The sequence below is a fragment of the Anser brachyrhynchus genome (genome assembly GCF_964034855.1).
Source record: "Anser brachyrhynchus genome assembly, chromosome: 2".
Lineage (NCBI taxonomy): Eukaryota > Metazoa > Chordata > Aves > Anseriformes > Anatidae > Anser > Anser brachyrhynchus.
This window is the reverse complement of record NC_137695.1, coordinates 21752733-21779335: the sequence shown is the minus strand read 5'-3', so window position 1 is coordinate 21779335 and position 26603 is coordinate 21752733. Positions and strand designations below refer to the sequence as shown.

Below are 26603 nucleotides of genomic sequence, written 5' to 3'. Positions count from 1 at the left end.
TTTTATCCCCATTCTCCTGAAACTGTTCTCTGTTTCTTATTTGCTGTCCTGCTGTCAACTGCAGCTTTAATTTTTTTTTTTTTTTTTTTTTTTTTTTTCCCGCTGGCTGCTAGTGAAAATGTTCTCTCCGGTTTCTTCTCCTGTCACTCTTATTATTTAAATGGAGGTGACCAGGGCTGTCTTCATGCTGTTTTGTCCTAATTTCAGTGTGTTGATGTGAGTACTCTGCAGAAAAATGCTGATATAATGGACAGAGATGGTGCTGATGAAAATTCTCTTCCACGCCTGGCTGCTTTAATCATTACTCTGGCTCTCCAAGGAGTCTGTATGGGGAAAGCAAGTTTGCCCTCTCCAGAATTTTTTATGAAATATATTTTCAATTCTTTAAACAGTACCACTGAGCTTCAAGTGACAGGTAAGCTATTTATTCATCTTTAGGTGCCTTTCGCAACACACATTTTATGTAAACTATGTTTAAATGCCTAAAGGACTTTCTGCATTTCATTTTAGCCTTTTCATCAAATGCCATTTCAATTTATAGCTGTTAAGTAGACCCATCTAAATTTAGAAAATAAACTCTTTGATAATCCTCTGGGAGATATAAAATATTGTTACTTTGGTTATTAAGTAAGTACTGTCATCAGAATTTATGAGTTAGTTTCTCAGTGTAGTGTGAACTCCGAGGGTGGCAGCCTAGCTGTGAGGGCAGAGTTTTCTGAGGCTTCATTTACATTGCTTCTTTATGCAGTTCATTATGCTGCTGTAACTATATCACAAGATTAATCTTGGGGTAGAGGGGATAATTCATGTATGGTAGCCAGATTAGGCACTTTAGTCTCTCACACTTCACCGCAGACATACCCCCAGAAGAGAAGTAGTAGATGCAGTCCACTCTTCTTTGAGCAAATATATAGCTGCCTGATATATATATATCTGATATCTGCCTACTGTAACTTAAAACATCTTTATGGTTTGTGTTTCCCTACCTGCCTTCTGATGTGAGGACCCATTTTCTTCAGGAGTTCTATTGCTAGACATATTAGAAATGCTACTTGACCATAAATAAATAGATGCATTTGAGATTTCTAAGTGGTCCAATAAAATAAAATCATAGAAGCATTGAGCTCTCAGTAGCTGCTACTAAGTCCTGTAAAAGATTCTGGATGCTTAGCAGTTTAAAAAGCAAAACCATCAACTCAGGCCTACTATGGATTTAGAATGCTATTATAAGATACCTACTTTTCTTTGTGGTAATTACTAAAAGCAACACTTACAAGATATTCAAAACACTTTTTAAAAGTTACATTAAATAAGTGTTAAAACAGCTTAAAAAGTTGAATTAAGCATAGGTAAACGTTTTACCACTCTTAGAGTGCAAAGAACTATACTGAATCACATAAGTAAATCATAAAGCAAAGAGCAGAGTCCTCAGTCCTAAACCTAGATTGCATTTGCATAAACTAGTTTCGCAGCAAAACCATTCCTTTAAAATTGCCAATGTAGATCTTATAAAATAGTTGACTCACAAGAAAGGATGGAGCCAGCTGGGTACAGTGCTTCTAAATAGCTATATATGGTAAAATCCAGTCCCCAGTGAAGACAATAGAAAGACTTCCTTTATGGTTAGTAGAGTTAGAATGTCATTCAGAGAAGCTGAAAAATACTCTTAACTGGTTTGTTACTGTTTAAGTATATTTTAAGCCTAAGCTAATTAAATTGTTCCTTTAAATTTATTTAAATTCATAATAGAAACTGGAGGAAAAAGCAAGAAATTGGCAGCGTGGGAAAAAAAAAAAAAAACACAACAAATTAGAGTTGACTAAATTTAGAAAAAAAATGTAGCTTGAGCTGTGTTCAGAACTGTTTGTTTAAGACAAAGAAAGTAGACAGATAACTGAGCACAAGCCTTTTTATAAGATTTACTATTAAGATTATATCATTTGCTCTTTCCTCTATTTTTTAATGTTATTATTCAGATTATCACATGGAAACATTTTTAATCTCATTGATCTAAATTCCTTTGAAATTTTGTGGACTGCTTATGTTCTTAATGGACAAACTTGGATTTACAGAAACAATCATAATGACTTCATCTTGAAAATGAAGGGGGGAAGGAAAGTAACCAGACTGAAAATAATGGAAGGGAAAAATAAGGAATGATGGATCATGCTCCTCATAAAACAAAGCATTTCATTAGCAGACACATCCATTGCACTCAGTTATGTCTTTGGTAGAGGAATATGAACTGCCTTTCAGTCACATCTCTTTTCCCCTAAGATAGCCATAGGCAAAATATTATCAGTGTGGTACTGCAAAGAAGGAAATGCTGAATATGTAGTGGCTTGAACTTCTAGAAGTGTTAAACTGAAATTACATGCAGTACCAAACTGAGGAGAGAAAAATATTAGAATGAGGAACTGAATTAATATTAACAAAATTTTAACAACTATGTTAGGTTTTGTCTGTTTAAATGTGCATTTTCCCATAGTAACATTTCCTTTTTTTTTTTTTTTTGATAAATAACCAGATCTAGAACAACTCCTGAATGTGCTTACAGCCAGAAAGACCTGCACTGTAAATGGACAATTCCACAGTCACAAAAAAAGACGTTATAGTATGACAGGTAGAGATATTGGAAACAGAAATATTTCAGTCAAAGCAAATTATACAAAAGAAGACTACCTGAAAGGTTATTCTGAAGATCACGAAAGTAACACAGACTGGGATCAGGTTATTTTATTTTTATGTTTTAATAGTATTAGTCACATAATTTCAGTGGTAAAAGTTCAAGATTTTTTTTTTAATTATGAATTTCAGAAAGTCATATAGATACCAAATTATATTTTTAATTATTTATATTTGTTTAAATATTAATAGGCAGAAGATCTTTATGCTGACTATGTAATGAATATAAGCTGTAAACTGTTGGGAGGGGCTAAGAGAATGATCAGTATTAGACAGAATCAGCTGCTCCTTCAAGACAGAGGACTGTGGCTTCAATGTTTTCACTTGTCTTTTTCATTCTTATGTCTCAGAATTTATAGGGCCCCTTTGTAGAAAGAAAAGTAGTTATGTACTAAGTGAAATATATCACAGAATCATCTAGGTTGGAAGAGACCTCCAAGATCACCTAGTCCAACCTCTGACCTAACACTAACAAATCCTCCACTAAACCATATCACTAGGGTCTACATCTCAACGTCTTTTAAAGACCTCCAGGGATGGTGACTCAACCACTTCCCTGGGCAGCCTATTCCAAAGCCTAACAACCCTTTCAGTAAAGAAGTTCTTTCTAATATCCAACCTAAACCTCCCCTGGTTCTATACGATTTTTTTTTAAAAAAAGGCTTTTGTAAACTGAAGTATATTTCTAAACACTTTTGTTATCCACCTATGGTGTCCAGAAGCCCCCTTTAGAAAATGTGTGAAGTCTGTAAGACAGAACTTTAGCTGCCAGCCAGTACCCTCTTTGAGGAGTTTGAAGGACAGTGGTTCATTACAGATGACATCATCCTTATCCTAAAAATTAAATAATAAATAATTGTTGTTTATAACAGTGATTAAGATGGTAATTTACTTCCATCCTTTAGACTGAAAGACATTCCTTAGACAGAAATGGGAGACTTCAAAGTATAAGCTCTGTATATATTTGGAAGTATACATTTGAAATATATGCTTCAAAGAATGTTTCCATTGTTTTTAACTCTTTACACTTTAGCTTAACTCAAAGGCAATTTTTCTTCTCCCTGGAGACTTGCAATTATCTTTTGCTGAATGGTCATTTATGATGTGGGACTGAGACAAATGGCATCTGGTTAAATGCCATTCTGATAGATGTTTATCTGCATAATTTTATTGTATTTGGGAGTAAATATCCTTTCAATATAGTGATTTCATTCCAGGTGACCACAAAACAGAATCATGCTGATGAGCTGACATGAATTATTTAATGGGGTCTCAAAATAACTTTAAAGGAAGGCCACTTTAAGTCTGTTTCCTATTAATTTTAAATTATAAATCTCAGATATCAGTAATAATATTTGTACAAGAAGCAAAATCATTCTCCAGTAATAGAAGAATTTATAAAACACAAGTTTTGATTTCTTGAACTTCTGAGATTGACTGTAAATCGAAAGATAATTGTGCAAGAGAGTTATCTGAGGCTTGGGAGTCAAACTGAGAGACAAATATTCTGTACAGATGCTGAGAAATCACAAAGGAACATCTGGACAGAAGAGAATTTCTCCTCTTTATTGACTCCTAGCTTTTATTTTTTATTCCATTCCTCTTCTTTTTAGCTATATCTATTTTCTTTGACATATCATTCTATCAGAGAGCTTTTTGTCTCAGTGTTGTTGCTAATTTTGTCTCTTGCTTTCTGCACATATCTGTGATAGCCATTGTGCTCCATGATTAACAGATGCTGCTACATATGAGGAATTGACTGGTTTACAGCTTGTGTTTGCTAACTAGATTAAGATCTGTAATTTGATTTTTAGATAGGAATTATATTTTGAAACATCATTGCAAAAAAAAAAAAAGGTAACTGCTTTCTTTTAAAATCTGTAGAGACAATGATGATTTAAAAAAATGCATTTAAAACAAATAAGTAGTAGAAGATCTAATAAGAGCAATAATATTAAGTTCCATTAAACTATATCACAATAGCTGCGGATTCATTTATGATTCCTCATTAAACAAACATTTTGGGGTGGAACCAAATCCGTCCATCCAGGTAGCCAGCTTTTCATATGACTGTGCAAATTCTGTTTTCTTTTTTCTTCACTATCACTCTCTCTATGTCTTGCTCCCTATGTTATAAAGCTTAAAAGGCTGGTAACTGGAAAAGCTGCAGGTCCTTATGCCCCAAGACTCACAAGAACACTTTACTAAATGAGTATTAAGGATTATTTGTGTGTGTGCCTGTATTTTCCAGATGAGATTTTGCTTTTTTCATTTAAAATTCATCATCATAAAATCACATGAAGATTTATGATCATAGGTTCCTCTAACCTTCTCAAAACAGGGTCAACATCAAAGTCAAATCAGGTTTCACAGGGCCATGTCCAGTTGAATTCCGAATGTCTCCAATGATGGTTTCTGGGAAACCTGCACCAGTGCTTTATTGCCTTTTTTTTTTTTTTTTAAATTTAAATAAGAATTGGAATTTCACCTGCTGCATCTAATACCTATTTCCTCTCACCCTTTTGCTGTACACCTCTGAGAAGGCTGTCTCTCCATCTACCCTATAACCCCCATTAAGTAGGTGAAGATCTCCTGCATGCCAACTCTTCTGCAAAGTGAACAAACCCAGCGTCCTCAGCCTCTCCTTGCTGCCGCTCCCTGGCTGTCCTGGTGGCCTTCCCCCATTTGCCAATATCTTTCTCCTTCTCCTGGTTATTAGACTGGGAATAGTCCATATGTGAACTCACCTGTACTGCATAGAAGGCAATAATCATTCTCCACTACCTGTTGGCTACACTCTTGCTAACGCAGCCCAATACGCAGTTAGCCTTCATTGCCACAAGGGCCCACTGGTGACTCGTTCAAGTTGCTGGTCGGGACCCCAGGGACTTTTTCTGCTGAGCTCCCGTACAGTTAGATTTCCCCAACCTTTACTGATGCATTTTTTTTTTTTTTTCTGTTTGAGGTGCCATTAGGTTGTACTTGCTGATCTTCATGAAGGGCTTGTCAGCTTTTAGTGTGTCAAGATCCTTTTGAATGGCAGCCATACCTGTCACCATATTGACTACTTGTCTCAACAGGGTTTCATGAGTGTGTATGATGCACTCTGTTCCATCGCTCAGGTCATTGATGAAGGCATTAAATTATACCAGTATTGACCTTTGAGGGATGCTGTTCATAATCACCTAATCTTCCAAGTGTTGATATGACTCATTGGTGTTGCACACTTTTAGTCAAAAACCATCTAGAACAGACAAACTGAACTATTCTTCTAATATAGTAGTTCCTGAATTCTCTAATTCTCTTCCTGCTGTCCTTGTGCTTGAAGGCAGGACAGAATAAATCCGGGCAGCAAGATCACCTACTGACCTGAAGATCTGAATGGGGTATTCAGATTAAATGTATCAGTACTCAATTCATTCAACTTAGTGAGCAACAAGACATATTTTACTTTACTAATGGATGAACAAAGGCAGGAAGACTTGGCTTTCTAATTAGGTTATTTGAAAGAAAGGATAATCACATTTATTATTATTATTATTATTATTATTAAAATAATAATTGTCCCTAAAAACAAATAAACAAAACCCACTAACCAACCAAAAAAAAATTATCTAAGCATCTTACAAGTTCCAGTGACTAGAAAAATAATATTTAGTGATTGCTTGATTCTCATTTGCAGACAATTTTAAGTGAAAGAAACAAAATAGATGACATTAAGAAATGAAGACTTTTCCTGTAAGTGAGATAACATTTGATCTGGACTTCTTTCTAAAAGTTCTTAAAGAAATTTTCACTGGAACTATTTTAATGCTAACTGCTCATGTTTTAACCAGGAGTTTCAACTTGTAGATGAAAAAACAATTCTTCATGAAAATATTTCAAAATTAATCTTCACAAGAAAACTTCCAGTTTTGACAGAGACTTTATGAAAAGAACAAAAAGTAGATTAAGTTCTTGTGTGCCTCTAATAATAAAATTTAGTCTTTAAATCAAATCTAGAGTATGTAGCATCTAGTGTACTGACCCTGAAGTGATATGCCATTGTTAAAACAATTTGAAAACCAGCTTAGTCCCATACCTTACTAAAAATACAAGCATGCAGCTTGGACAAAATTCAGTACTGCCTTGATACAGAGCAAGACATTCAATTTTACACTAATAGCAAATAACATGATTTGTGTTAGCATTAAAATATTTTTGTTAGCATGTACAGTAATAAAACATTTAGAGATACTATTGTGTCAGATCCTCAGATGCTATTAATAGGCTTCAGTAGAAATTGTGCTTCATACCAAAGATTCTGGTCTATCTGAAATATAAAATAGTATCAAGTTTAAATTGGGAAAAAGAAGAATTAGAAGCAATTGAAGTTATTGAAATAATTTAACCCGAAGAGCGTATAAGGAAAACAAGTTTTTCTAGGTTTTATAACCCTCTATCCTTCAACAATTGCATATTTCACCTCAGCATTAAATGCAAACGTATGTGACATATTCAGTAATTTTGTATACTTTTTACATAGGTTTGTTTCTCTGCCAATGAACTTGTGAAGATATTTTTAAAAAATAGTTCTTCATCCATTTCTAAGGAGCACTTCAAGCAAATCAGTCCAGCTATCATTCAGCAACTATTAAGTTGTTCATGTCAGCTTTCAGAATCCAAGCAGCCAAAGCTTCCACCAACAATTTTGGAAAGTGAGTTACATTGTTGTTATCAGTATATATAGTGTTGTTCGAACTCGGGTGAAGGGGTGCAGGGGCTTAGCTTTTGGAGAGATTTCAGTCATTATTAACCTTAAACCAAAACAGGATGAGATCTATGTTCTCTGTAATTTCTCACTCTGATTTCATAGCATACATATCAGATAATAACACTATATTGAGAAGTGAAGGAATCCAAAGGTTTCAATTTTATATTAGACAGAATTCTTTTTTAACGTGTGATAGGCTTGGTGGTGATTTTTTTTTTCCCCATTTCAAAGAGGACTGCAGATGAGCCACAGGAGGCCCTCACCAGTGGGTTGCTGGGCAGTGGCTTTGCACAATTTCCACCAAGTGTATACTGGAATCATTACACTAATTTTATATATAGCTTTAATGTAACATTAGCTGGCATTTTATACAGTGATGTGGCAAATGCTTAATATAGATAAGTTCTGTGTGCACATTGCTGAATTTTCATACTGTGATATTTTACAGCAGAGAAACTTTGGGGATACTATCGTGAAAAGAAAAACTACAAGAAAGCCAATCACGTGGGCAGCAGAAGTTGTGTGATAGAACTAGAAAAAGAACTGAATTAGTGTGTAATCGAACAGATTGTTTCCAGTTGCAGTCATAGCCCTCACATGCCACTGCTTCGAGGGATATGGAATCATGATACCAGTTTTGCTGATACAGCTTCTCCTCTACTCCCTATTCAGACTATTCCCTAGTCTGAATCTGATCTGAGATCATGATTTTATTTTATTTTTCTTAATGGGTAACAGTTTGGGAAGTGGTTAGGTATGCATAGGTATGCTGGTGCAATGGCAGGGAACATTAATTTCTGGAAGGGGATTTGGGAGCCAGGGATGAGCAATAGGGAATGAGTAACAATAATCCCCTGCACTGAGAGCATCTCTTTTGATGCTCCTAGAAAAGTTTTGTAGGCTACAACTCAGTGCCTTTGTTACCTTTATCCTACATTGCTAACTCTAGATGACTAGATCCATTAGGAACTAGTAAACTTTTCTCATATCCTAGCTGGCCAATGATCCTTATGGAACATCATTATCAAACACTAAATTATATCTGTTCTTTAAGCTGGACACATCAGTTAGTTTATGGGAATGAGCTGAGCTATCATTCCATGGTGTGCAGATTAATTGAATTTATGAGCATGAATTAAAATAGATTAGATAAGGGCATGGAAGATATTCATGTATATCCCAAGAATAGTTACAGGAGTAAGAAACATGCAAAATAGGGTGAATCATTAAATCTCCCCAGAAGGTGACAGTCCTTCTTTCTTATTATCTTTTTTCCCATTACCTGAACACCTTGCAATCTTAACTGGTTTTTTATATGCCCATTTTTCAGATGGGGAATCAAGGGACAAAGTAAAGAACTTATCCAGGTCATATACAAGGTTCATAGCAGATTCACAGTTAGAGTGAGAGTCTCCCAACTCTAAGACTATCAGCCTAATCACCAATATTTTAGTAATCTCATAAAGGTGAGAGATCTGTGTAGATGAGAAAAACTGAACTATTCAAACACATAGTGGAAGGAGTAAGAGCTCTTTCTACAGCCCTTTTCCCCATGCTGTTTGGTTAAGGAAGGTTTCCATGACCACAGAGATTTTCTGGCTTGAGACAGACAAACAAAGGGCTTCATGTTTGACGTACATGTGACCTAATGACCTGAGCATAGTCTCATTAATTTTATTCGCAGTTCTATTTTACTGACAGGCTATGCTGTTTTGGATAAGTCACCAAGGCCTGACCTTTCATGAGTATCTACTATAACCTACTATAACCTACTATAATCTGTGAAATTTACTGTCTGATTTTATGAGGTGCTGAGCACTTGCAGTGCTATTAAAGTGTGAAACATTAAGTGACGCTTTGGAATATTTTGGCATTAGTTCCTTTATGTCTGTTTTTCATCAGTTTTACCTCCATCATAAGACTCCCATACAGATTAATCAGGATTCATGTTGTGCAAAAGGCTGGAAATGTGAGCAGCATATAACTTTCAAGAATTATAAGAGAAACCTTTCAAAAATCCCAGTAACCTGGGAAAAATAGGTTGCTGGTCCTGATGCAATAACTAAAGGAATAAATGCTCACAACACACTAGTAAACAACATTCGGACCAGAAGTTTTATGCTTAGATCCTAAACAAAATGCCTACATTCATTTGAGGTTTTAGGCCTCAGTCTGTTTACTGAATATAGTTTGGTTAATAATGTGGTGTTGACTATAAAAATACACAGGTGATGACATAAGATAACAAGCACAAATCTGTTGAGACAGGGAACAAATGCAGACCAGCATTCACTGTGCTGCTTTAAGTGTCTCTAATCTGCACAGTCACACTCTACTTGCCTCTTAAGGCCTGAAATTTGAAGATATTAGAATGTATTACCTGTAAAGTCTGAAAAAAAATTAATTTTTTTTAGGCTTCCAACTCTGTCATCTCTATCACACATGACTAGCAGAATGGATGTAGCACAGTGATTTACTTCTCTGTGTGCTTGTAGACAGAGGTGGCAAAACATAGCTTCAAAAGCAAAAACAAATACAAAACAAAGACTCAAATACAAACACAAATACAGATACTGAATGGTTAAAGGTTTCCTTGGTTTATTTTGTTTCTTTTTCCCTACAGAATATGGTTACAGCACTGTTGCAGTTTTACTTATTACTATTGGATCTATGTTTGGTACAACCCTCATTTTATTTAACTCCTGTCAAGAAATCTATACACTCATTTTACAGCTGTTTGTTGGTTTGGCTGTTGGGACACTTTCTGGAGATGCATTGCTACACCTTATTCCTCAGGTAGGTAATACAAATATTTATGTTTTTAAGATCTTCCCACAAGCACTCACACACACACACACACAGTCACACACATGCACACACATTCACACACAGAGGAAAGTTTCATTTAAACCTGGCTAATGCTAATCTGATTAAAAATAAAGCTTTCCATGAAATCTATGAATCAACTATCAACATTCAAATTACATCTACAATTTGTAGTTCAGAGAGAAATTCCAAGTAGTAAGAAGCAGAATTCAATAAATGATTAATACAGAGAAAATAAGGTATCTATTTTCACACACAAAAAAAAAAAAAAAAAACACTTTTCAGATAACCCACAAGTTGTGTGCAAGTCAGGTTCTCCAGACGAGTATGAAATACTATCCTGAGGGAGATTCTTGAATACATTTTGGGAGAAATTGTTCAAATGTTCTACAAGGCATCAACAGTTCCTCTGCAAATACTTCCAGAGATCCAGGGGCTCTCAGCCAAGTTAATACTGCTGCCTTAAACTGTAATAACATGAATGGTACAATTTTTTCCTAAATTCATAGAATAAATTCTAAGAATAGGATAGCATGAAAGAAAAAAACACATTTTCCATTGTGTATTCATTTATTTTTGACTGAATCTCCTCTGATATGACACAACTGTTATAAGGAGACTTCCACTGGTCATGTAAAGAGATCTTCACACCTTCACTCAAGATTCTGGTCAAAATGTTCTTTGTACTCTATACATGATCTCTGGAAGATGGACTGAGAGAGTGGTTGGAGGAAGGCAATTCTCAGTGAACATCAGACAAGTAATTTCTTTTAATAAACACCTTTTGAGTTTGAAAGTAGTCTTCACCATTTTAAAGTGATATATCCAGTAGCTTTTAAAGTGCCTCCTTGCAGAAGAGATGCAAGGAAAGGCTACTACACCCTTCTACTGGGGAAAAAATGGAAGCATGCTCACCAGCAGAAAGCCTTATAGATTATTTTCAGAATGAAGTTTGCATCTGAAGACGATGCAAGTAACTTTTTAGACTGTAAAGATCAATATACTCCAAAAATACATACTCAAAAATGTATAAAAGACGATTTCATAAAACTGTTTCTGAAAATAATGCAGCTTTCAACACTGAAAGATGATGAAGTGTAGTAGAAGCTCATGATAATTCATGTAATCCACCTACTATTCAGCTGATTAGCTCAAAGCACAATTGAAAGAGGTGGAAAATTTGGGGAAGAAATTGAATTAACACATGATCATTATTCTAGGAAAAGCACTTTGATTTTAAATGTTTTACTTTATCTCTTTTTTTAGACTCTTGGTTTGCATAAACATGAAGTACAAGAGGTAGAACATTTCTATGAGGGGAAAGAATATATATGGAAACTTTTGGGAATAATTGGAGGAATTCATGGATTTTTTCTGATAGAAAAGTGTTTCTTTCTTTTGGTAACACCACGTGATCAGGTATAGTTTTGTACATTTTATCCTTTTACAAATCTTTTCCATTTAGAGATTTTACAGTTTCCAAAGTGTTAAGATGACTGTGGAAAGCAATTATCACTTGTATGAGTGAAATGAAGCTTTCTAAACTATTCCTACCGGACTGACCTTCAATTTCTATTTTGCTTTGCTCCATAGATTTTTTATGCTCCATGAATGTGCTCCATATATTTGTAACAAAAAAGAAACCGTTAATTGAATGTGTTCTGTAAGCATACCTTATGGCTAGCAGTGGAACAGGGGAAGAGTCTATGTCCATATGAAACAGTAATGATAATCATTTACTCTAGTCTAGGTTTGAAGAGGAGAAAGACATAGATGGAAGCACAAGATGCTTTAAAGAATGATATCTTAAATTTTCCAAACGGTTTTTGACCCCTATCCCAATGTTTTTGAGAATCCAATATAAATGTTGTGGTCAGTAGGACACAATCTTATATTAATAATACCTCCCTGCTCAGTTCCATGCTTATAGTAATTCTATTATTTTATTTCAGTGTGGCTGATGTCTGAAAATATAACTATGCACAAGGATATAATGTAACACTGTGTGATGGCTCGTTAAGTTTCTCAGCATGGGAGACTATCTTAATGTCTCTTAAGAAGGCTAAGCCTTTGCTTGTTTTGTTTTACAGAGAGTGTTTAATGACCGGCCCGATTTAGACATTTAATTCTGAGTCCCTGATCCCACTATCTTCGAGTTATCCATAAGAATATTATGCAAAATTAATAGAATGAGAATGTTTTGATAATAGTGATATTCGGTTTGGTAAAAAAATATTTACTTACGTTACATACTTGGAGAGAATTATGTATCATCATCCCACAATTTTTTTTAAACATGTATAAAAATATTTAAAATGTATAAACATTTAAACAATTTTAATCTTCAGCTTTAAGATGAAATAAATTTCAACAAAACATTATGGTCATTTATGATTTATCTGATTCAATTTTTTTTTTTAATTTTTTTTTTTTTTTAACCAAATAAACATTAGGAAATTCTGATGCCAACCAACAATCTTTTTTTAATAGTTGTTTTGAAAAAATAATTCTTATAAATGCCAAACTTTCATAAACGGCTGAGAAAGACTGCACCTGTGTTCACTGAGTTTCAGAACTAATTGCAAAGCATCTTCATTCAGCAGGGCTTTTCTTTAGTTAATGGGCACTGGGAACATTCCCATGATCTTCCAGTGGAATCTGAATTAAATGAACATTCAGGCAGAGGCAAATCTACTTCAACCATACAGTTGGTAGGTTACCAATGTGAAATACTTCCCTGATTTTATATTCTTCTTTCTCTGCTCCTCAAAAAAATGAACCAAATAAATGTAATAATCAGTATTATTTTTCAGTCTTTATTGATTTGTCTTTTATTATATGACATGATTGTCAGGAATCTATAGATTTTGAAGCTTATAATAAGCTTTTACAGATACTTTTCAAACAAAATTTTCCAATGACTTCTCTTGTGTTTCAGATTAATATAAGAATACACTTCCCATACTACCTTTTGTTGAGAATTTGTACCAAATTCTTGAAGATTTCACTCCTCTCTTCTTTTCAAAATATGCGAGTATTTTAATATATTCAAATATAAAATATAAAAAATATAAAAATATATAAAATATATAAAATATTTAATATTCAAAGTATATAAGGGCAGACTCTCCCACGGGAAAAACTTCAGGATTTTCTGCAGTGAGAGCTAAGTTTATAATTACTGAACAGAGGAAATCTTGGAATGTTCTTGAATATTTTTCCACAAATTTGAAGAGTAATACAAACAAGCTGGATATCTGGGAAGAGTGCTTGCCTATAAGAAATTACGTAATTTCCTCTCCATCTGTGGAGAGTGTATGGACAGATGTATCTTTGCAAAGTAGAGTGACTCATACCTTTTAACCTGTTTTCTCTTTTTCCAACCAACCTCTTCAGCTTATTTGTAATACTTAGATGCATAGGTTTCTGCTTATTTAAGTCAAAGATCATCCATAGCGTGAACTCTATTTTAACAAAGCACTTGTGATGGGTAGGAGTCTCATATCTCTGAAACATGGTTGGGAAATTGTCAAGTGAATGCAGAGCAAACGTCCTAGAGAAGAATGTTTACTAATTTGTGAGCCCTGTCATAGCTTCCTGTTTATGGTAATGAACAATCTAGTCATTCCTTTCAGCTGCAAGATCAACTTTAAGTTATGTATATCACATGAACTAGCCTGACTTAGCTAGTTTGTGCAAGAGCAGCCAATTTTTCAGAACCATGTGAGTAACAGTAAGAAAAACACTGATCGACTAAGAAAAGCTTATAAATCCTTCAGGTCAGTGATTAGTCTTGCAGTTTTGACTCAGAGTTCAAAGAAGTGGCATGTGGATAAATATTATAGGAGAAGTGGAACAATTACTGGAATTCATACGACTGGCTGCAATCATGGGAATTGAAGACTTTTATTTTTCCTTTAAAATCTAGAATTTAAAAAACAAATCCTTTCCTTTCCCTCCTCATGCCTCTACAGCACAAATCCCACTTCTCAATCAAGCTAATACCAGCCAAGAAACATGTCCTGTTTTGCAGCCAGTACGCACCCCAGCTATAGTTTTTGGAGTGCTGCTTGCTGACCCTAACAAAGCACTCTTCACTTCACTTCACTTCAACAAAGAGTTGTTGACTCTTCACTGGCTGCCATAGTAGCCTTAATAAGTTGTTTTTTTTTTTTTGGGGGGGGGGGGCAGATGGGTGAAGAGAGAGGATAGTGATTAGAAATTCTTTTTTTTTTTTTTTTTTCTAGTTTCAGACAAATAATTTTTGGTGTATCTCACCCTTATACAAATCTCTAATAATTTCTCTAGTCAGAAAAAAAAGCCCCAGTAAGCTAAGCGGTCAGAGAGAGAGATTCCTCACCTTCTTACTTCTCTTCCGACAGTTGCAGTCTCTCAGTCTCTGTTAATTAAACATTAGGGCTGATGCATCAGATTAACTGTCTGGGGTAAGAACAAAACTACTGGCTCTTTCCTCATGTGAAATAAGGCTAATTTTCATTCCTCACAGTGGACTGTACTCATGAGCTATTATGCCTGGCCAGGGAAGCCCGGTGCCAAGACAGAGCCAAACTGAAAGGCCAAGAGGCAGGGCACTGGAGGTTGTGCCACTATGAAGGGGAAAAAAAAAAAGTACCCCCCCCCCGCCTTTATTTTTTTTTCCTATTTTCTGGAAGTGTTTCAAGAGTTCTGTTTGACAGAACAGTTTTCAGTCTCAATGTAAACAAAACACATCCTGATGGACTACAGTTTAATAATTGCATATGCTGCGTTTTCTGCTTTTAAAATGAAAAGCCTTACAAGCAACAGGAAGAGCAGGGAAGGAGGACTCAGCTACAGTACTTGCAGCTATTGTGAAACCTACCTATGATCATCTTTTTTAGTCTTGTGTTTTCACAGAGCAAATGTGAAGAACATGGAACACCAAGGATATTCTGGTATATACACATTTTTCCTTGGAAATCCTATAGACACACTATCCACCAGGAAACTACAATCATCCTGTTATGACAAAATTGAAAGATAAAGTTGGAATTATTATGTTCTTTTTAGTTCTGCATTTGGCTTGGATTTTTGTGTATTCAAGCAGAAATGTGATTTTTGGGGGTTACAACAGTGCCTATGAATGTCTTTCTTCTTACCTCAATTAGACTGTAATCTTTTCTGATCAAGGGAGGTTTCTTTTTTATGTTTCTGCAGCATCAATCACACTGCCAGCACTCAATAAATAATCTTAATTGTATCTATGCAAAAAGCAGCAGCTATCTTTATATCAAAATGCATGAATATATTTGATATTTTCCTATATTTGTAGCAGCAGCTGGAAGAGCCCCTTAACACTGATCATCTTTTCCTTTTTATTAGAGAAGCCCAGAAGATTCTGAGTCTACTGAAGTTCCTCCAGACAATAAGGTGATCAACACAAAAAGTTAGTATCAATAAAAAGGCTAGGCAAGCAATAAGAGAAGTCTTAAGACCTAAGATGGAATTAAAAGTGTGAAGTTGGCTTAGTTCAGTGTTTGCTATGTGCTACATCACCACATCTGATGGTGCTTGGCTACATAATTAAATCTCTTCTTAAAGACCTTTACAGCTGCCAACTCTGTAATTGTGAAGTTCATTAATCTTATAATGCCCATGCTTTAGTGTTTGTTTACTCATTGTTCCAAACTATTTTTTCTAAATCCTTTGCTTAAAAAGAAACATTCAAAATTTAATATAAACCAAATATTTATAATTGCAAATTTTGATAGGGCCTTTACTTTTAAAGGTAGTGTAATTATTGTGTTTTCCTTTCCTTTCCTTTCCTTTCCTTTCCTTTCCTTTCCTTTCCTTTCCTTTCCTTTCCTTTCCTTTCCTTTCCTTTCCTTTCCTTTCCTTTCCTTTCCTTTCCTTTCCTTTCCTTTCCTTTCCTTTCCTTTCCTTTCCTTTCCTTTCCTTTCCTTTCCTTTCCTTTCCTTTCCTTTCCTTTCCTTTCCTTTCCTTTCCTTTCCTTTCCTTTCCTTTCCTTTCCTTTCCTTTCCTTTCCTTTCCTTTCCTTTCCTTTCCTTTCCTTTCCTTTTTCTTTTTCTTTTTCTTTTTTTTTTCTTTTTTTCTTTTTCTGCTCATTATACTAGTATAATCCTGTTTCCTTCTTCTTTTACATGGTAAAGCAATAGCCCCTTTAAACCAGAAGCGATTTATTACATGTATAGAATTCTGCACTCAGGCTGGCTCTCTGGCTCCGTTTTAGGACAACCTGTGCTCTTCAGAGAGCTTCAAAGTAATTCTTATATTCTTTGCTTTGGTGGTATCGATAAGTATTTGCTTTAAACTCTTATTCAAAACTTTAAAAACATTGGTGGTAGTCCTGCACCTATTAGCTTTATGAAAATTATGGAAGAGAATTTGCTATGAGTATCAATCCTCTTATTTAAGCAGAGAAAATAAAGTTAGGATTGTTTAAGAAGAGGCTTTGTAGAAATAGTTACGGTAGTAATTTGATAGTTAATAGTTACAGTTGCAGCAACATAATTCAGGGGAGTTAATTGCTAGTAGCAAAGTTGCTTTAAAATAGGCTGAAAGTAAATGAAGAAAAGCATTCAGATTTGTTTATATGTGAATCTTCTTAACTTTCAGTCAAGTAAGTTCACGATGCTTACATTTGCAATTGCTCCATCATGTTAACCTGACCCCTTTGTTATATTATAGACAACACACTGGAATGAGTTCTAGTAATTATACTACGTCTTTTTCAACAATCACCTACTTGAGTAAAAGAGACTAATAATATCTCAGGGCAGACCCTGATTTCGACTTCACCAGTGCTTATTACAAGTCACAAACTTAATGTAGTGCAGCAATCTATTACTTCTCTGTAACTCATGTTCTGCACTATTGATTATAAACTGCCTATAGTGTTTAGAAAGAACTGTGCAAACTGGGGACATCCATGTCTGGCTCTGTAAGCTGGCAGGAAAATCTAACAAGCCTGCCAATTTTTCTGAACCCGCAGAGCTCCCAGGCAACTGGGCAGGATTTTCTGAATACAGTTGTTAGGCTTTTATGTGCAGTGTGTTGGCTTTTCTTTTTTCTTTTTATTTTATTTTTGTTATTATTTTTTATAATAGTCTGAAAGCTTCAGTTCTAGCCAGTTTGTGTAAGAAAAACATCTCCCCCATCACTATAAAATGGTCATCTCTGGAAAAACATTACTGAAGTAAAACCATGTAATAACAATACTCAGATGGTTCTGCATACCTCCTTAGACTGTCATATTATGTCTGTGTGGGGCCAGGAAAAAACATGATGCTTAAGGTCCAAATTGTGAGCCTGCTTTTTCAATCATAAAAGCAACCCTCTGCAAAGTGTGCTGTCTATTCTGCATAGAGGTAAGGTGGATAAGTTTCCTGAGAGGCATTTTCTAATGCCCTGCTTTTACGATTGTGTATAAAATAGCGGAGCCTATGAAATATGTTGCAAAGCCTAGACATTGAGCCTAAATATTGAGCTTCATTGCTACTTGAAGAGAAAAAATCCCTCGTCATGAATCTGCTCAGCATGCTACCCAGCTGTCTGGATTACAGGCTAGACAGAGAGACTGTCCAATTCCCTAGCTTGATTTCAGTATTTGTATCACCAGTAGCGCCGTTCCTCTCAAGAAGTCTGGTTTGATGTCATGAGCATCAAATGTGCTGTTCCACACTAAGCTCACAGAACAGTATGGGAAGGAAAAACAGCCATCTGCGTCCAAGAGTGATGCTGTAGACAGGAATACTATGAGCATAACTGCTATTAATTGATTGGAACAAAAGTTAGAAATGAACATGCTGTGACACTGAGCTAATAGTGACACTCTGGGGCTTATTGCCTTTCATCTCTATTTTTCCACTTAATACAATCTCATAAAAAACAGACCCTGAAAATATAACTCATTATTAAAATGCTTTACAGTATCAAAATGATCAGCTGCATGAGACTTCATCGTCATTGCACTGTGCAATTCTGAGAGTGATGGTGGAAAACCTCCCAGTTTTAAGGAAAAAAATAATCTAGGATGCAGGAAAACTTGTGTGAATTTCATCAACCAAAAAAAGAGTATGGAAACACTTAGGGTTTATCATAAAGTTGGAATCAAACTGAACTCTAGCTTTTTGTGTAAAGAGTTGACCTAAAAAAAAAAAGTTAAAAAAAAAATCTTCCTGGTATTTTAATCTCTAAATTATTCTACAATCTCCTTTTTCATTTCAAGTGTATTGAAGGAAGTATAATTTCAAGGACAGAACAGACAAGCACTATTGTCTTCTAACTGTTGTGACTTTTCATGATGTTATATGTGAATTCATAAATAAATAAATAAATTTTAACCTAGCAAAAATTACAATACTTTTTTATGTTTAAACTTCTGGGCTTTTTTTGTTATTTGATTCTTTTTCCTTTTTCCTAGGTAAGAAAATTAGCTTGTTAGCAATAATGGTTCTGGTAGGTGACAGTCTTCACAATTTTGCTGATGGCTTGGTAATAGGAGCAGCTTTCTCATCCTCAACAGAAACAGGTGTGACAACGACTATTGCTATTTTATGCCATGAAATTCCTCATGAAATGGGTAAGAAATATATATGTGTATTTTTCCTATTTCCTGATTGGCTTTGTAGTTACAACTTTTCCACAGAATTCTTTCCTGTATGACGTCAGTAGAAATTGCTTATAACATCATGAACTTTAATGGGTGAGGTGGAACGTATCAGATGGGTATATGAAGAGGTTATGTACTTCTCTTTCCCCTTCACAAAAAGGAGACTTCTGCCATAAATATTGGCTACTATCTCATCTCACCTTCTTCAGATGTAAATGGTGTCAGATCAGAGTGGCCCTTTATTCTCATGTGTATAGAAACAAAAAAAATAGTAAGTTGTGAGAAAGAGCCATGTGTGCAAGAACAAGCATTCCTGACACAATGGCCTATCCGAGTTTTAATATGCAGCAGAGCTATTTAACAATGCAACCTTCGGGCTACCCTCATTCCTGCTACTAATCAAGAATAACAAGATAATAAAAGAAGATATATGACCTATTTTACAAGCAGACAGGACAGTAAGATAGTTCTATTGAAAAAATTCCCCAATTATCGCCTTATTGTAAATCTTTCAGTATGGCTGAAGTTGTTCCTGACATTGTGATGATTAACATACATATAATGGCAAGACTGAGTTGAGAACTTTAGGTTCAGCTTCCTCCCTTCCTCCCTCCCTCCCTCCCTCCCTCCCTCCTTCCCTCCTTCCCTCCTTCCTTCTGGAGATTTCTTTTGCTGTCTCTGTAGAAAACTTCCCCAAACAAAAAGGTGGGATGGGGAAATCTTGTAAAACTGGTAACTCTTGTTTAAATTTCAAAGAAAATGTAAAAGTACTGAATACCTAACTCCAAAGCCAGACTTTAATTCTGGTGCAATGGTACCACAGTGTCTAAGTCATATTTCCACATGGATAGAGAAGAATTTTTACAATCTATTGCTGTGGGCCTCTTATAAGATCATTTATTTTAGAAGGAAAAATATGTGATAGGATTCTGATGTACAGTTTAAAAAATCTAAAATCAGTGCAATTGAACTCAATCTGGAATCAGACAGAAATAGTTTTTTCTGACTTGCAGCACCTGTAAAGCACTCAAAGACCTTGTAAATATACTCACATGATTTTAACTGGCAAGTTCCCAATCAAGAAAGATTTAGAAACTCTGGGAAAGCATGTGACTTCACTTTTGCATGTATCCAAGTTGGAAATATCACAGAACATCGAGAACTAACAGAAGCCACTCCTGTATACTGTATGCTATCTTTAGGAACAGCTAAACAAATACAAATTATTATTATTATTTTTTTGATACAGGTTGAGTTTATAACCAATTCTATAGAAATCTAAGGGCAGTCCTCCATCCTTCACTGTCTTCTTTGTACATATCTTAATTATTTTACTTCATGTTTTGTTACAAAGAATCCTAGAAATACATTTATCAGCTAAATAATGATTTTTCTGTCTTCTTTTTTCTCTGTGCAGGAGATTTTGCTGTGCTGCTAAGTACTGGGCTCCCCACAAAGATTGCAATTTTGATGAATTTTATAAGTGCACTAACAGCATTCTTAGGGCTTTATATTGGCCTTTCTGTTTCAACTGACCCATGCATTCAAAACTGGATTTTTACAGTTACCGCTGGGATGTTCTTGTATTTATCTTTAGCAGAAATGGTGAGAAATTCTGCCTATTGTTATACTTTCTTTTTAACATATCCACATTACAGATGAGTGTCAGATGAACTTAGAGGGAAAAAATATTCATATAGGCTTCTTGGGAAGAACACACCTGCCATGTATGTGTACAGTGCTTAGATCAATGGCCTGGTTTTATTTGGTGTAACTGCCATTACAGGTGTGATTAGTAATAAAAAGGTGAAATAAAGGCTATAAAGAGAGTAACATATGAGAAAGGCATAGGGGACTTTTAAAAGAGGATTTATACATTGATATAAATCAATATATATTTAGGTCTGGAAGAATTGCTTAAAGATAACTTAAAATAACATTAAAAAAAATTGAACCTGCAGGGTTTTTTTTGCTTTTTGTTTGTTTGTTTTTGTTTTTAAATCTTGAATAATTTGGTTATATTTGGTTACATTTTTCTTGTTACTTTTTTTTTTCTCTGTATATTCTTCATCCATTATTTCAACATGAATTTGCAGTTTCTGAACTAAGATGCAAGATGCTTATCCTGTGCTCTCTGTGGCCTGCCTTTCTATCTCAGAGAGGTTTGGATGAGTTCCTAAGCAATTAAAAACCTATTATATTGTCTATTTTTTTCATATTTTCCATCATTTTTTATAATCCCAGTTCAACAGCAATGATCTAACTATACAAAAATAAAATCTGAAGACAAAAAAAAATTGGGAGAGAGAACTGGGAGAGAGAGGCCTAAGGGCTGTGGAAGAACAGAGTGGAGTCACTCATGTCTCAGGACACATAATTTATTGAAGAGATGCCTAAACGTTACACTCATAATAACACAGAACTTAATTACCTTGCTAGATTATTATAATTTTAAGTGTCACATGGCTCTTTAACTAATGTATGTTAAGATAAAATTGTTTTCAAGCTTCTGAACAAAGACTGAGTACATCGAGTCATTAGGTCCAGAGGTTGAAAAAAAAAAAAAAAAGGTTTCTCTCCTCATAAACTGTTACCACGCCTTTCCCAAATCTGGCTGTCTCTGTTTTGTTTACTACCACCCCTCACCTCATGCCTATGATATCATTTGCCAGGTTCAGGAATTATACTTGAAACCTCATATGCCACGTTAGTATTATAACCCATTAAAAAATCTACTTGTAATCATTGGCCTTAGACCTTGGGTGCTTTATAGTCCATTTTTTCCTACTGTAACATAAGTAATGTGAATATAAAATGCTCCTAAGAGTTTATGAGGGAATGCCTGAGGATTGTGGATGTTTCAACCGTCCTGACTGAGGTAGTGAATAACAGACAAGAACATTGTGTACCAAGATACCATTGTGTATCTTCTTCTGACACAGAGAAATTTGGAGGTGAGGCTGCCTTCCTATTGAATAATAGGCACGGATTTATTAACATGGTTAAGGACTTAGTCATATCTTTCCTTCAGAGAAGGATCAGGAGGATCAAGCTCCTAGAACAACACCACATTTTTTCCCAAGTCTTCAAAGCAATGTGCCAGATGTAAAGCCCAAGAAAATACACAAATTTATGCAGAAAGAGGGTGCACATTTTTTCTTGTTCTCAGCTCAACACTGTAACCTTGTTCTTGATGTGAGGAGGAGAAAGAGAGAAAGAGAAAGATCTTACTTCCCTCACCTCCCTGCTATGAACAGTAGGGCTTCCGATCAGTTTTTCTCTGCATTTTGTCAAAAGAACTGCCATTGGGTTGCTCATCTGTTTGCCAAAAGTGCAAGTGCTAAGTATCACAGATATTATTTTATTTCAAAAAATTCCTGTAGCATGGCAGGAATCTATTGATCTGAAAAATTTCATGTGTTTGTATAGTATATCTCAAAAGATAATCAGCCATGCTTTATATGTTTTTCAATTTTCTGCATGCAAATAACTTTCATTCTCTGTTGCATTCTCATCAACAAACAGCAATCATCAATGTTCCTTCCAAAGGTGTACAAATACCTAAGGGTGTGCAAAGCATAACTATAATTTTCAGAATTTGTTTTATGGACTTTCACATACTTCCTGTGTTAGTTAAATAAGACTGAACAGTTTCACTGATCTCTGCATTGTGGAACATTGAGGGATATGAGAGGGAGGTTCAGTCACAAGACAGCACTGTGAGCTTGCTGCACAATCAAGCTGGTACAAAACTACTTTTGTGCTTAACTAAATATTTTTTCATTCCTAAAAATGGCATTCTAGCTCCATTAATAAGCAGCATAGACTAATCATTTTAAAAATCTGAGGGGAAGGACAATGGATAAAATGATTTATAGCCTTCATCATTTTTCCCCAAGGAATTTTGCAAAATTTTTCATCTTCATAGCAATTAGGGAAGGTAGAAGGGAGGAATATTTTGATTTGCAAATGTGTATGCACAGGTGAAATATTACAATGTGAACTGATTGTTGGCTTCAAGATATGCATGTAAGTGAAAACCCATAATATCATGTCTTTAGATTCTTTTTAACCAAAATTAAATCCCCTGAAAAGCAGCTTTTTATGAAAAGTATAGTGAGATTTTTGTGCTTGCCCTCTGTTTAGAGGTCATAACTATAATCATATCATTGCACTATTTCCAAAGATCCTTTCATCAAAAGCATATCTTTTCTTTAACATTCATTTAATCTGAAACAAAACTTGAGACATCGATACATGGAGCGGAACAGACCAACTCACTCCTAATGAATTGTTTCTTTGATAAAACGTCCTCTTTTCCTCTTGAGAAACAAACCTGCAAATCCTTAATCAGCCTTTTGAATGAGTATCTATGAAGTAACCATTATGGATAAATATTTATGAATTCACCTGTATTGTATTAAACCCTAAGGACTGGGAGATCAAATCCTATAGGCTTATATGGTTACTGACCAAAAAAAATTACTGTCTAATTTGGAAGGTGGAAGATAGAAGCAAGAAAGAGAATAAAGGTATCAAAGAAATGTGAGCTAGCCAACCACTCCCTGCCTGAGGCACCTAACTAAAGTTTTCTCTGACTAACCTTAAACTTATCTTTTGGATTTTGGAGACAAAGGGGTATTTTTAAAGAGGCTTATTGTACTGTTGTGGCACAACAGCACAGCCATACCATATGTGCCCCAGCTTGGTAGAACTCGTGTTTAACCAGCCCATGGCTTAGAGCCCTCATACCTTCAGTCAGCATGGTGCTTACTAATTCTTCCTGTACTCATGATAAAAATATAAGCTGAAGTAAGAGTAGAGTAGTCCTTCAGTTAACAGTAACTCTTTGGCCTCCAACAGACTTCAAGCATTAGCAAGTGTGATGGCATCCAACAGCTTGGTTATGGTGCTGTTAAATTCTGGTGTTGCGCATCTGCGAATGGAATAGCCTTATGCTTCCCAACTGGAAGCATTTCCCTGCTGTGCCACACACATTCTGTGCATGCAAGTTCACAAAGAGTAGGGGAACCATAACTGATACTGTGGCAGCAGTTAGCTTTTATTTTCAAAGAGATAAGCAGGGATGTCACACTAGGTAAAGCTATAAAAATAATCTGTGCATTTTTTAAGAAGCATATAGGTTAAGTAGAGGGAGTAGAGATCTGCACTGGACACAGGAATGGTACTGCCTGCAGAGAATTCCTTTTTAAATCTTTCTTAGCAACCTATTTTGCCATGTGTATACCATAAGTCAGCAGTGACACCAATAAGAGAAAATAGTGGCTTTTGCAGTGGAAGGGGGAAAAGTTTTCTCTTGTACATGGTCAGAGAACTTGTTCATCTATGTGCTGGGGAAGAAGATAAAATAGACTGATTATAAAGATAAATTAGAAAGAACAAAGGTCTGGACTGAAAGCCTGGATTCAGGCCTAAGCTGTAATTAACCGTTTTTATTTATATACAAAACAAAAACCACATGCTCTGAACACTTACAAGATGACAGTTCAGATTTTGATTTACATCAGAATTCTGAGGTGTTTACATTTGCTCTAGGTTAAATGCTTCTGAAGCCCCTTAAATATAAGTTAAATATAACTGCACGAATTTTTAAAATGCAGATTTGTACCATAATTTAAACTGCTGCCCAGTAGTTGCAAAGATGTAGGGCTTCTGGGTTTGCCTGTTATTTTTATGCAAAATGTTAAAGTGTGGGCAGATTTTTCACTCTAAAGCCTTCATTTGGGCCCATATAACTATCAAAGAAAGAGGAGTGCCAAAGAAGCAGACCCAGAGACCCCACTCCGACAGAGGGAAGGACGAGCATAACAGCAAATAGGTGTAAATGTGCCCCATCAGCCTCCTTGCTCAGCACCACTCCACTGTCTCCCAGCGGCTGATGCTGTTACAGCGTGTGTGAGGAGGCTCTAAAAGAGCAAACAAAATAAGTGGCTTCATTCCAGCATAGGCTGTGAGTGGAGCAGGAAGGCAAAGCAATGGGAAAGTGCCAGGACAACTCACTCAATTTTTTGCATATTTTAATTTGTTTTGAAGTTCTCAAAAAAAATAGACAAAAACAAACAACACCAAAAGAATAAAAATTAAAAAGTGCACTGCCAGGCAGTTACTCTATCTTTATTTCCAAAATGGATGCGAAAATAGCAGCAGTTGTTAGTATCTCCCCTGGTGTCCACAATACACAATACATGAATACTAAGAGTCTGAGCCTAAGGCATTATTTTCACAGGCTCTATTGAGACATACATTTTGTTTAAAACTTCGATAAAAGATCACGTAGGGTGGAAGGTCAACATGTAAGTAGCTTCTAATATGATTATAAACAGCTGCTGCTCTTTTACTTGATTTAAAACTTTCACAGAAAAATATTAAAGGTATTTACTTTCCAGCATATTAAAAAAAAAAAAAAAACTGTTTTCTACTTATGTACTTACCAAAGCCCAAGTAAATAGGAGTGCTGCCAGTTATTTCAGAAAGAGCAGGATTGACCCTATATATAGTACAGAAACAAAATAACTCAAACTAGTTTATTTCCACAAAAGGGAATCACTAATTTTACTAAATAAGCATTTCCTTACAGACAGCTGTATAAAATTACTAAAAACTGTTGAGAAGTTAAGAAATCTTGGAATCTCATTTATATTTCTTTTTGGTATTAGTAAAAGAACCCAAATGGGTAGAATTCTATTAATTTAAATATTTCACAGTCAAGATCTGTGTCATTACAATGTACAGAACATGCAACAGATTAATAGCTATATTCAGAAACACAGTATTTTGAAATTCTTTTTTTAATGAAGTTTGTCTTGTTTTCCCATAAGACTTTTTTTCCCAGAGATGAATATATCTGGCTCTCATTCTGGTGTTTTATTCTTTTTTTAGCTTCCTGAAATGACTCATATTCAGACACGGCGACCCTGGTTGATGTTTCTCCTACAGAACCTTGGATTACTATTAGGCTGGCTCTGCCTCTTACTTTTGGCTATATATGAACAGAAAATTAAAATATGAGTTTTCCATCAGAAATCTTGAAGTGCCACTTACAACAGTGGATAGCATTATTCACAGTTTTGTCATGTCTGTTACAGTGATATATAAATTAAGCTGTTGGGATTTTTATATCTGAACAGTAGATAACTATTTTACTTTATTAACTTATTGTTCAGATGATTTTTTTTTTTTTGTAGACATGAATGTTTAGAATTATGTTTTATTTGTTACTGAGTTTACCAGATCCCATGCTCAAACTCACAGGAGCTTTTGATTAGTTTTTTATTGAGACTGTTCTAGTTGAATGCTCTAAGTGATCTCTGCCAGTCTGATTGAAGAAAGAATAAAACACTTTTATATGCAATAATTAAAGTGGACTAACCATATTTGAATAATTTGAAACAGAAAAGTTTGTTGCCTCATAGGAATAAATGTATTTACATAAAACTAAAAAGTATAACAAAACTAAACTGTTAAATGCATACAGCAATCTCTTTATAGTATCTTCATTATTTATTTTGCCAGCATAATGATCCTTCTTAGTCGTAAATCACTGGTCCACTGTAGTAGGTAAAAAATGATGAGTGTAAGTGCTTTTCTGACTGTCGCATAGTTTGTCATACATATGATGGAATTGTGACAGTCAAGCACTGGACCATAATAATTGTCATAGTAACCACCTTCTGCTCCCACTCCTGACAGATGTTTGAGAAAGATTAT

The 26603-nt window shown here is 35.1% G+C and overlaps 1 protein-coding gene across 2 annotated transcripts in view; it reads left to right on the top strand.

Moving 5' to 3' along the window:
- Positions 1-26250, top strand: part of SLC39A12 (solute carrier family 39 member 12) — a 36820-nt gene extending 10570 nt beyond the window's left edge. For both annotated transcript variants that reach the window (XM_080582625.1, XM_080582624.1), the window contains 10 exons: positions 208-415; positions 2528-2730; positions 7211-7382; positions 10062-10234; positions 11531-11683; positions 12865-12975; positions 15626-15689; positions 18687-18845; positions 20293-20480; positions 25776-26250. In XM_080582625.1, the coding sequence (XP_080438751.1) occupies positions 208-415; positions 2528-2730; positions 7211-7382; positions 10062-10234; positions 11531-11683; positions 12865-12975; positions 15626-15689; positions 18687-18845; positions 20293-20480; positions 25776-25904 (1560 nt within the window). In that variant the 3' untranslated portion in view covers positions 25905-26250. The remainder of the gene's footprint in view (positions 1-207; positions 416-2527; positions 2731-7210; positions 7383-10061; positions 10235-11530; positions 11684-12864; positions 12976-15625; positions 15690-18686; positions 18846-20292; positions 20481-25775) is intronic.
- The last annotated feature ends 353 nt before the right edge of the window (positions 26251-26603 follow it).